The sequence below is a fragment of the Pagrus pagrus genome (genome assembly GCF_965226575.1).
Source record: "Pagrus pagrus genome assembly, chromosome: 13".
In the NCBI taxonomy this organism is placed as follows: domain Eukaryota; kingdom Metazoa; phylum Chordata; class Actinopteri; order Spariformes; family Sparidae; genus Pagrus; species Pagrus pagrus.
This window is the reverse complement of record NC_140197.1, coordinates 17,741,963-17,754,052: the sequence shown is the minus strand read 5'-3', so window position 1 is coordinate 17,754,052 and position 12,090 is coordinate 17,741,963. Positions and strand designations below refer to the sequence as shown.

At 43.2% G+C, this 12,090-nt stretch overlaps 1 protein-coding gene across 1 annotated transcript in view; it reads right to left on the bottom strand.

The window, feature by feature from the left end:
* Window positions 1-4,116: 4,116 nt before the first annotated feature.
* fam20ca (FAM20C golgi associated secretory pathway kinase a) overlaps window positions 4,117-12,090 on the bottom strand; it is a 39,347-nt gene continuing 31,373 nt past the window's right edge. The window contains exons 4-10 of the mRNA XM_084371371.1: window positions 10,484-10,576; window positions 7,944-8,059; window positions 7,078-7,258; window positions 6,852-6,961; window positions 6,684-6,765; window positions 6,485-6,544; window positions 4,117-5,847 (exon numbers count right to left, since the gene is read on the bottom strand). Coding sequence (XP_084227497.1) covers window positions 5,589-5,847; window positions 6,485-6,544; window positions 6,684-6,765; window positions 6,852-6,961; window positions 7,078-7,258; window positions 7,944-8,059; window positions 10,484-10,576 — 901 coding nt within the window. The 3' untranslated portion in view covers window positions 4,117-5,588. The remainder of the gene's footprint in view (window positions 5,848-6,484; window positions 6,545-6,683; window positions 6,766-6,851; window positions 6,962-7,077; window positions 7,259-7,943; window positions 8,060-10,483; window positions 10,577-12,090) is intronic.

The following is a 12,090-nucleotide window of genomic DNA, read 5'->3' as shown; positions in this document are numbered from 1 at the left end:
TTGGATATCAGTACCACCAGATGCATGGAGCCAAGCCATGAAAACGTGTGCCTGAATCGTTTCGGTGAGCCATCCTCCCCGGGATGCATTTGTTTTGATCAATGCGGATCTGAGTGAGGCGTGATTTTGCCTACAGCGCTGACATCAATCGGAATGGACAGGGGTTAAAAACGACCGGCTCTGAAGGCGCTGTTTGAAAGCTCCTCTCATCTCAGCTCGCCATATGACGCACACACACACACACGCACAGGCCTGTTTGTGTGTGCAGCTTGTTAATGTTTTCCACTCAAATACATCAGCAGGAGAGCTGTTTTGTGGGTATGAGGCCTTCTCAAGTCAATAATAAACATTTAGCTGCTCATTTCTTAGGAAAATATCAAGATGTTTGGGCCCATTAGGTGGCTTTAGCGTCGCTTTATTAAACTGGCCCTGGCAAATTATCGCTTTTGCCAAAAAAAATAAAAATAAATTAAGTATCTTAAGATTTTTTGATTAACTTTAGCTCTTTTCCTTTTCAAGAAATGTAAACGCCAAGTCAGGCATAATCAAGTTCACTGATGGGGGAGGTGGGGTGTAAGGGTCAGGGTCATCTAGGACTCAGCCACACACACACACACACACACACACACACACACACACACACACACACACACACTCACCTCGGATCAATGGGAGGCAGGGCAGGAAGGGGGTTGCATCTGTTGCCATAGAGACGGGAGGACAGTGGTGTTGGATACTGTTACTAGGCAGGAGAGGCTGCGTCTGAATGAGGTGAGAGGATGTGGGGTGGTCCGCTGTCTGTGGAGGGTGACATCAACATCAGGGCTGAGGGGGAAGTGATCGAGATGAATGTTTGTGATATTTTCCCGCTCGGATTATTTTCTCAGGTGAGTTGGAGTAAAATAATTCACACTGGGGTCAGAAAAGACAGCTGGAAAAATGCTAGGAAGTCTGAAAAAAATCATGAATTAATTAATCAGACAGCCACATCTGCCTTACAACAACATATAACCCCAAATTAATTGGTCACTTTTATCAAAACAATCAATAACAACTATTAAGTGCTGCACAGTTCTGGTGCACAACCCAGTGGCGATTGCTTTGAAGTGCAGCAACACGGTGCCCCATTTATCTCCCTCTGAATCACATGTCTGCTCTGTGTGCGCCTGTTTTTCTTTAACTTTTCCACAAGCTAATGAGCACCGTCGTGTTGACAGCTTGTGAAATCACGCGGCATCATATTACAGTCTACTGCGTGCAGCCTCCACGTCCTTCAGTCTGAGTGAGGGTCATGATCAAAACACGGATATTACCTGAAAAGTAAGATCACACCGAGGAGGAAGTGTACTTCACAGGTTATCACCTTAATTCAGGGCAACAAACAGCGTCATCATCACTGTGATGAGGATGTAAGCCTCCTAGATATTATGAGCATGAGGCTCGAGTGCCACCTGCTGGGTTTTTGTCAGCGACAGCTTCCTGTTTCTGAGCTCTGCGGTACACTGGCGCCCTCTCCTGGGGAGTAATCGCAACACCTGCATTTAATGTAAATAAAACACGACTACAGCTGTCCTTGTTGACTTTCTGCTAAGAGAACATGCTCTCTTGTACAAGACTGGTACATTTTTATTTTTTTAAAAATTCATTTCTACTTTTTTTTATTGTTTCCACCTCACATGTCATATTATTTTTATTTGTTATTTGCTTCTAATTATTATTTTATCTGATCTTGTTCTTTATTTTAACAGCTTTAAGTCACATAACACTCAATCATTCGTATTGGGCAGCAGCTATTTAAACTTTTAAACCATTAAATACCAATTTAACTCACACGCATTATAGTAAATGTTTACTTGCTACTAATGTCGCATACTCACACAGTTTGTGTGACTACAGCTGCGGTGGTAGCTCCCACGCTGCGCAGCACATTGTGCTCCTACCTGGAAAATAAAAATAAAAAGTGCTACATCAATAAAGTTTTGCTTTCTGCCATCTGTGTGTGCTGTTTTCAAAATCCATTGCTGTGTGAACCAACTGTCACTACCTGATGTGAGTGGGCGCATGCGCAGGTACGTCCGTCGTCTTGCACAGATAGGTACGGCAACACGACCAGGACAAACGACATACAGGACAGCAGTAAACGAGCAAACGAACAAAAATAGGTAAACAAAAATAAATATATAGCCTAGTGCAAGAAATTAAAAAAATAGGCTATGATGTCAAATGTGCACAAGGGTGATTGAAAAATAAAAATATTCTAAATACCTTATTTTCTTTATTAGACAGCATTTTCCAAAGTATTTGAGAGGTCTTTAAATATTTCTTGCTCGCTGTTATCTTAGAAAAATAGCTGCTGTAATAATAATCATAAACAAACGTAACAAAAGTCCACTTTAAATGCTTCCATAGGAATGAACAGGGCTGTCCAGATATAACAAAACGCTCCATGCAAACAGAGTTTCCCCCAACACTAGTTTGCAGGGGCACTACTGCTGCATCCTGGGTAAAGTGTTTACCCAAGACTGTTGTGATTGGACCACAGACAGACATCAGGGCGCTGTCCGTGGTGCTGTTCATGGCACCATTACAGTCATCGTTGGATTCCTTCAGGACCTCAGACAGCGCCATGGCTCTCTTTGTCTGTCTGGCTGGTGTCACAGCTTAGTGTAACAGCAGATGCTGAACTTCATGTTTCTGGTCTGGTCCAGAAAATTGAGGGAAACCAATTTAAGGTTAAGGGACTTTTTTGGCATGGGAAAACAGCTGCAGCCAGGTATTAAACTTATCTAAAAACTTTATCTATATTATGTAAACAGATTTATGATTCTTTCATGATTTCTACAAATAAATCATTTATGGATGTGGCATCATATTTACCTGCTTTTAAAGTACATCCCGGTTTACTTTTGTTATGTTGTCTGCATGTTATGGGGTTATTTTAAAGGCCACTATGTAAGAATTTTAGTTGAAAACATACAAAAATAACAAAAATGATCAACAGTATAAATAATAATAATTATTTTGTTTTAGAGATATCTACTGAAGTTAGCATGCTAACCAGCTAGCCCCAGCCCATCCCTGTCTAAAGCCCCAGTGCTAGTGGTGTAATTATCAACAGTCCCCTGGTCCCCATGCTCAGTCTGAACTGCTAGCTGCACGGCTAAGCAGACAGCAGCTAGGGTTAACAGCAGTTAGCGGTTAATGTGCTGATGTGCTGCACCTTATTTGCTTTGAGTATGGATTTGACAGGTGGCCAATTCTTACATATTGCAACTTACTGCAAAGTTACTTTAAATAAATATGTTGAAAACAAAAAAACATGGTAAATGTGCTGGAAAATGTGATAAAAATGTTCAATGTGCTTCTTTTAAAATGCAGTAAAATGTTAATATGATACATGATACTGAGCTAAAAAAAAAGATATTTATAGCTAAATTTAAAGCTTATATTTGGTGGACCCTGCCACCTTTCTAACTTCAACAGTGTTCTGGGGACCTTATTTTCCTCTGGGACTAGCTTGTTAATTCAGTTATGGAGAAAATAAATATGCCTGAGTTTATATTATTACCTCATTAATATTGTAGACATTACAAATCTGAGTTTGAATTTCTTCTCCAAAAACTACATAGTGCCCCTTTAAAGGATCACAAAACGGACATTTAACTAATATAACGATGAAAAAACTCAGTAGTGTGCAAAATGAAATGTATGTGAGAGTGCATGCAGTTTTGACTCACCTTTAGTGGTGATCAACCAGAAAGGTTTTCAATTTAGAGCTTTATTGAAACAAGAGATATGTGGAACGTTGACGTTGTCACAATCTTCACCCAGAGGCCTGTAAAATCAGCGTGAGTGAGGAGGGCTGAAGGTTATTTATAAATGAAGAAACTGAAGTAAACGGTTGGATCCATTTTCCTAACCCTTACGATGAAGGCTGCGTTTGTTCATGTGATTTTTTTAAGGCTGCAACTTGCCTGGATGGGTTTAACAGCTGTGAAACTGTATTGTTGATATAAAAAGGACACATACACCTCCACCCATTCATAAAATCAATAAAAAATAAATCATACAATCAAGTCACACACGTCCACAGCCGCCTACACAATGACAGATCCATCCTCACTCTTTGTTTTTATTGCACACTTTAATCATTTAGTAAACAGATCTTTCACAGTAACAATGCAATAGCAGAAAACAGAAGCAAATCACTGTGCGGTGAAGCTCGTTAGGTCTTCAACGTATTTATAGGTATTTACACTGAGAATATGAAAATCAAAGAGCAGTGCCCGAGGTTATCCCTGCAGTGGGACGAGGCCTTTTTAACCCCTTTATCGACCCCCGGAGCACTTCTCAGACTTGAGTCCAGCCTCTCAGGCTGTACACTGCTTGCAGCTCTGTGAATCCTGTCCGTACTGCTAACCCAAAAACATTCAAGTACTGTATTTCTGTCATTGCACAGGTACCGGGTCAGCCAGTGCACAGGACTCTGTGGAGGAGAAATGCATGGCACCGCGTCGAAAATCTAATAGCTTTGTTGTTTCTCTGTCATCCGAACATAAAAAATAAGTCCCCAAAGGAATTTAAATACGCAGTATCCAAATGCTAAGGTAAATATTTCCCAACATATAAAGCAAAAACCTAGAATGTATTAAAACACGTCTCATTCTTTGTGATGCACCAATAAATAGTCATCTGGACATGAAATGAAAATGACTCAACATACAAACGGTAAGATGTTGCATTGCATAAACTGATGACAGCTCTGAATGTTCCCGGTCTGCGTGTAAGGATAGTAGTGCATTTGAATGAACACTAACACGCTTCATGTTTTTGGTTTGGAAAATACTATTTTAGTGTTGCGCTGTTGTGCCGCGAGCTAGACTTGCAGGGGAGACGAGAAAGTAAAAAAAGAAAATCAGAATAAGGCAAAGTCAAGGAACTATTTGATCTGCAGCTTCAGATATACTTGCGCTCAGATCCAAGCTGTTCAGAAGGATGTGATAACATTTTCAGTCGGTCTGTGCCGAGACAAAAAGCTTATAAAGACCGACGAATTGAACGCGCAGTTTGGAAACTCTTGCTCTCCCGGTCGTGACTTCATTTTCTCTGCTGGCTGCAAAACAAATATCCTGCGAACACACTTTCCCAACCTTTTCCCATACATTGTAATAACCGATAAAGCTTATTGTCTGACCATACGCTGCCCAGTCAGGATGTAACGTTCTCATTTGGTTATGTACTAATATCATGAATCACATAAAACAAACCCTCCATGTTCAAAACAAACAGGACAGAATCAGGACGCAGCAGCGGTTCCTTTGTGTCTTGTACAACATTTGATAAAATACATCTGTATCTAACAAATACAAAGCCTCTCTCTGTGTGAGGACAGTCTTTCATGGGGTCTCCGGGCAGTTTTCTTCTATATAAACACACGTAAAAGCAGTTTCCATAGAGGCAATGATGGCAAGTCTTGGAATTCACTGAATTCAGCTTGATATCAGAAAAGTGAGACTTTCGGTGCAGTCCCATCGGTCGAACAGCCACACACGTGGTCCATTGTGGTTTTCCCTCGAGTCTCGCCCTCACTACCTGTGCCCCGGGCTCCTGTGGGTGGCACTGTCCCGGACTAGGTCCTCCTCCACCACGTTAATGTAGCCTTCTTTCTCTATGCAGCCCGCCAAGACCTGCAGCACCAGCCGGAGCCTGCGGTCCATGGCCTGGAGGTGAGGCTGGATGAGGACGGGGGACAGTCGGTCACGGAGCAGAGACTCCTCCATCAGGGCGCTCAGCTGGTAGTCCTCTTTGGCCAGAAGCTGGAGATGCAGGTAGGTGGATTTCCTCAACCTGGAAACAAGGAAATAAAACTCACTGTGATGCCCACGAGGCCATTTACAACAGAAGGATTACATCCTTTAACCTCATTGAGATTATTTAAGGATTAAATGAATCAAGATGAGAAGCCACATGTGTCCGAAATCGACACATTTTATAATCTCCAGATAGATATTTCTTTGGTACATGAGGCTTAATGGTGGTGATGGAGGAGCGGCCAGGCCACCGAATACAGCAGGGTGTCTATCGGTGTCAAAAAAACCTTCTCAAAATCATTTATGACCAAATTTAAATCTAATTTTAACCTATGAAGGTTTTACTGTTTGTAGGAATATGGTTATTAGAATTAGCTTAGTAAAAGTAAAAGAGGTTTAACAATTAGTTCAGATCAGAAATGTGGACTTTAAAGCAGAAGATTTTGACTCAATTTGACATAAAGAAAATAAATTAAAGACAATTCAATGACTTTCAAGGCCTAAAATCTTGATTTCCAGGGTATATTTCAGTGTCTGGGAGTAGTTGAGATGTGTGGCTCTGGTCTAAAGAGTTTGTTAGACCTGCTGAAGCACTGGTCAACATCCTTCAGGCACTGTTGCCTCGAGGAAAAGATACACTAACCCTCTAAAAGGACTGTTGGAAATTCACAAACCTGCAGCACTGGCTGAGGGGCACCAGGATGGACAGCTCGTCATGGGAGTGTTTTCCAAACCTATGAGGGAGATGAAGCAGGAATGATCACAAACTTACCATGTTGGACTGCTGTTCAGCTCGCCACATGTTTATTTAACTGATTTTCATCACAATGCATCAAACATTTAGCGGTTTGTGAAGCAGCTGAGTGTCTTTACCCTCTTCCGTTGTCAAGGTGAATGATGAAGGTGTCGTTTCCAAACTTCTCAAAGGTTTCATAATGGTGTCGATCCATGTTTCCTGTGCAAGGAGAGAGCAAAGTGGTGAGAGCATGTGACTCAGAGGGAGGACTCTTCATATGTGATGTCATATCCTGTTACTCTTACCCATTAGGAAGTCAAAGATGGTCATATCCATGACGTCCAGCAGTCGGGTGCCTCGGTCATACGGAGGAGTCTGCTTAACCTCGTCACAGTAATCTGGATCCACCTCCCACCTGAGAACACACAAAGAATATATTAAAAATATATTCAGTCACAGACAGGTGGATGATTTCATAATCCACCTGACTCAGAGGTCATGAGGTATAAAGCATCGATGTCGTTTCCTTACTCGGCCTTCTTGCGTTTGTGGTAGGAGCGTCTCCAGGGGTTCCTCCAGGTCTTGCGTTTGGCCAGGTTCAGGTCTGGCAGGAAGGCTGCTAGCGAGCCCTCGATCTGGTCCGGTTTGCCGCACAGAGCGTGCTCCGTGGAGCAGTAGTAGGAGCACTCACCGTAGAAGCAGACGTTATTGGCTGAGGAGAGAGAAGAAAACAATATGGTGTCAAAGGGGAAGCGCACGCAGAGGTTTGTACATTACCTACTGACCGTCATTTAATATGTCTACTAGACTGAGGTGAGGGTCCATTTATCACCATAATCGAACAACATAAAAATGAAGAAAAATGACTGGGTAATGAAATTGTTTTCATTTAATTTAGTTGGATGGTTTAAAATGAATTAATCTCATTTAGTTTTGGTTTTATTTAGTGATTGCATTCACAAAAAAGACCTTCTGATGCCCTTTTTGGAAACATTTTGGGAATTTGTTGACCTACTCTGCCACCCTGTGGTGACTTCTGGCTATGACTTTATTTATCATCAAATATAATACTGTACAACCCTGATTCCAAAAAAGTTTTACCTCATCGAATTCACTGAATTCTCCAAAAACACCTGTTTGGATCGTTCCACAGGTAAACAGGTTCATTGGTAACAGGTGACAGCACCATGTTTGGGTATGAAAGAGACATCCTCAAATGTCTTAAACAGTGTCCCAACATTTTTGGTATCGAGGCTGCACGTACCAGGGCATACACACTCTGACTATCCTCAACTACAGGTTCATAACTCATGTTACACACCACCCAGTTGACCCAAAGCCGGTGCGATGCAGACATGTAGCTGTGCCACACTGCTGTGGCCTGGCAGAGTCTCTACCTGGCGAGATGAAGAAGGTCCTCCACAGCTTCTTATCACGAGTCACGTCTCTGATCTCCCTCGTCATGTTGACAAGTCGTCCTGCCACCGGGGGCACTCTCCGGAAGTCAAGGATCCTGCACAGAGAGAAATGTAGACGGATCTAATAATTGAATACTTAAAATAGAGTGGCTGATGTTGCTTTTTACATAGAAGTTGTATTGACACAATGAATACCGTTCATGTGTTCCCCTCCTCAGACACATATTTTTAATAGGCACATTTAAGGGGAAACTTGTATCAATTGGGCTCTATTAGTAAGCAGCTTATTAAAGGTTAATACAGCGTATGTAACCTTTTCATTTTACTGTATCACGCAACGTTTTTGACTGCAGTTTGCTCAGAACAAATGTAGCTACCGTCAGACTCCAGCTCTCACTCCCATGATGCCCCAGGCGCAACAGATTTCCAGAGCGTCTCCAGCTGAACAGGAGAGATATGAACTCTGAGCACCTGCCATGTCTGTGAGAGCTGTCTGACCCGGTGCTCTTGAGTTCTGCACCTTCCCCTGCATTATCTGTCTGTTAACACACGTTACCTGCATGTCTACGTACTAAGGGTGGGTGACCTGATGATTAGATCGTCATTAATTGATGACATTTCTTGGGGTGGCCACCAACAGCAGTTTTATGGGCAGTCAAAATTGGCTGGCTGTGTGTGCGTTTCTCTTTTCTGTCTTATTCTTACCATTTGTTTACTGTAAATAAATTGCACCTAATGTTAAATATAGGATAGAGGCATAATATGCACACGTATGCAACTATATAACTGTAGCTAGCATCCTGGGGAATGAAAAACAAATGTGTGCTTTAACGTTGCAAATGGAGAAATTAAGAGGCTATTTCATCTCTGGCTATAGTCTACAGGGCATTTTAAAGCAGAGAAAAAAACATCGCAATTTAGATAGTGGATTATAATTGTGATTAAATAGAGTGTGATATTACTTTTTGGCTAGATCGCTCCTACTACACAACAGGATGTACTCCTGCTTTGTCATTTGTCATAGTGTTCTCTAAATAAAGACAGCTCAAAGAAAAAGTGGGACGCCGGGACACTTTTTTCTCCCCAGAAGAAAAACGTTTAATGATTTCCAATCAAAACTGTCAGAAACAAGAGCTGGTCTGTATCACTTAAGCGCACGAGGTGTTCAATAATTCATCGTCGTCGCCGTGCTCTCCGTCTGCTTTTGTGTTTGGCAAACAAAAGCGGCATTTAACAAGGTCCGACATCCGCTTCTGAACAAAACAAGGACGGAAAACACGATTCACACCTCGGTGAACCACATCTACTTAATCGCAACCTGTTCTAACAATCGCTCTATTTTTAGACGTCACTGCTCATTTTAATTCGTCTCCTCCTGTCTCCCATCGCTCTCATTGCTTTCTTTTGCTCTCATGTCAGAACACTACGCCCATTCAGCCTCACTGTACGGTTGCTGTCCAAACGACCCTGACCCGTTTGAGACTAAAGCTAAGCCTCCTGGGAGCAGACACACACACACACCCACACACACACACACACCGGCTGACTGGGACAGGTTTGGTGAAACTTTATCCTACAGAGGAAAGTATTAAGGAGCTGCAAACTGCACCATCATGTTAGGGCCCCGGTGACAAAGGAGCACCTGTGTGTGCGTGTGCGTGTGTTTTTCTATTTGCGCGCCTCTTACACACTCCCGAGTCACAAGGAGTTCACGACAGATGGTGGTATAGTACAGCGGTAAAGCTTACAGCCCTTGAGATGTGGAAGTAATTACTGGAAAGCAGCACCTCTTCGGGATATTTTAGCACATTTCATCACAACTGTCCAGAATTAGAAATCAAATTAAAGAAAGTTTTAGCAGCAGGGCAAAACATCCTCCTACTCCGCATTCCTAGCAATAGCTCTGACTGGTATCCGGAGGCTGCTGCGGTCGGGCAACTGGACTTTAATTCATAGGCAGCCCTGCGTGACACACAGGCTAAATTCAAACTGCTCTTTAGGGCTAACGGAGGCCCTCCCCCCTGCTCTGAAACCATGTCCCGGCGGTATGAGTTCCTGTTTGGCTCCGTCCTCCTGCCCACACAAACACATGCCACTGACCTCATCTGGAGTGAGTGTGTGCGAGTGTGAGTGTGTGAAGTAATTAACTTTCCTTCACCTTTAATCGTCCTCTCCTACCATATTTGACTCTGAGTGTTTTTACCTTGTCAGCCGGAGCCCGCAGAATAAAAGGATCAGGTGGAAATCAATATACTCAGGAGCGAGTAAAGGAGATGATCCGAGTGTTATCTAATCCCCCGTGTACCAAATCCCATTCACATTTTCACAGCTTAAGTCCATTATTGCGCACCTCCGGTTTATAAATGGGTTAAAGCGTCTGCTGTGTGAGTGAACGGACACGAGTGACCTGCCATTCTCCCTGGAACAGACTGTGAAGGATGATTTGAAAAAGCACTCAGGGTGAGTCCCGAAAACAGGAGTTTTTTGGGGAGGGAAGGGGGGGAGATGATAAAACTCACCTGTCCAAGTGGAAAGCGGCGACCTCAGCGTTGTGCCTCTCAAAGTCGGAGAAGTAGAAGAAGTCTGGAGGGGTTTCCTGCTCCCGGGTCTGCCTGAAAGATAGTGACGAAGAAGACGTTAGACACAGGATCCAGCAGCAGCGGAGATACAGAGAACATGGTTGTCCATTATTTAAGAGCTGGTCCCATCCACTTTGGCTACCTATCTTTTTATACACCTGAATTTGAATATCTGCCGGAAGCCAAATAGGAAGTGTACGTAGAAATGGAAATAAAAAGTCAAAATAATAAAAGTCAAATTAGTGAAAAAGTTAAGCCTGAAGAACAGACACTGGACCAGACTGATCGAAACCAGTGGAGGACTCAAGATGTTTGAGGGGAAGGGGCGAAAAAATAAAAAGGATTAAAACACTTCATTATGTGATTATAACTGCTGCACCTGTGTAATAAAACACACAGGGAACTACTAACTATTCGACCAGAGGGGCACCCTAGAGGGGACATTATCATCTACCATAGAGGCATTCAAGAGGGCACCTTCACTGCTCAGTCCTCCTGTGGTCCCAACTCTCATGTTTTTGTTACCCAAACAAACTTTAAATGAGGGCAACAAGAGGGAACAGGATAAATCCCACTAAAAAATGTTTAAATTCAGGGCTGTAAGATGAGAAATATGAGTATATATATAATCCCTTGTTTGAGTTCTGACTCATCAGGAAGGAGATCATATTTTTTAAACAGTACTGCAACAAAGACGGTGAGTAAATTCAAAACAATATCCCTATAGCGTGTGTTTCGATTTTAAAGTGTGCCATCCTTTGATTTGAGACATTTGTGCTGCTGTCCGTGCAAATCTCCTCCTCGGCTTTCATCAGATTTTAGTTTGCCGCGGGCTCAAACTCATCTCGGCGTCTGCATCCCTTTCTAGGACAGAAGCTGACGCATGAGACCAAAGCCTGTGTGGACAAGGCTGCTGAAGGGAAGCTGGATGAGATTCTTGCTCACATCCTGCAGTTCCTCCCAGCGAGCAAACACACACACGCACACACACACACACACACACACACACACACACACACGCACACACACACACGCACACACAAACAGACAGACATCCAAGAGATGTGACTCCCTGCCAACCAAGCCGTGGATCTGAGTCAGGAACTGCTAGAAGCCCCTTTGTGTCTGTCTCTCTCTCTCTGTCTGTCTGCCCGCTCGTCTGGCAGCAGGATATCATCCCTCCACATTTGCACGCTTACTCTCTCCTTCTCGCACACACGCATGCAGACACACCTGACATTAACCTGCTGTAGCTGCTGCGCTTGCACACAGTCAGCTAAACTTTACATACTACATGCCACATACTTTACCCCCCCTCGTCCCTCCTGCTGCTCTGGCCTCCTTTATCTTTCCTCCTCCTCCTCCTCCTCCTCCTCCTCCACTCCATTAGTGAGGATTGGACTTCAGGGTGGAGCAGTGCATCATTTCCTCCCTCCCCCTTCCTTCCTTCTCTCCCAATTTTCTTGAGAAGGCAAACCACTGACAACGGAAAATAACCTGTCCTCCTATTCACTGACACGTCAGGGAAGCAGCCATTTACCCATAAA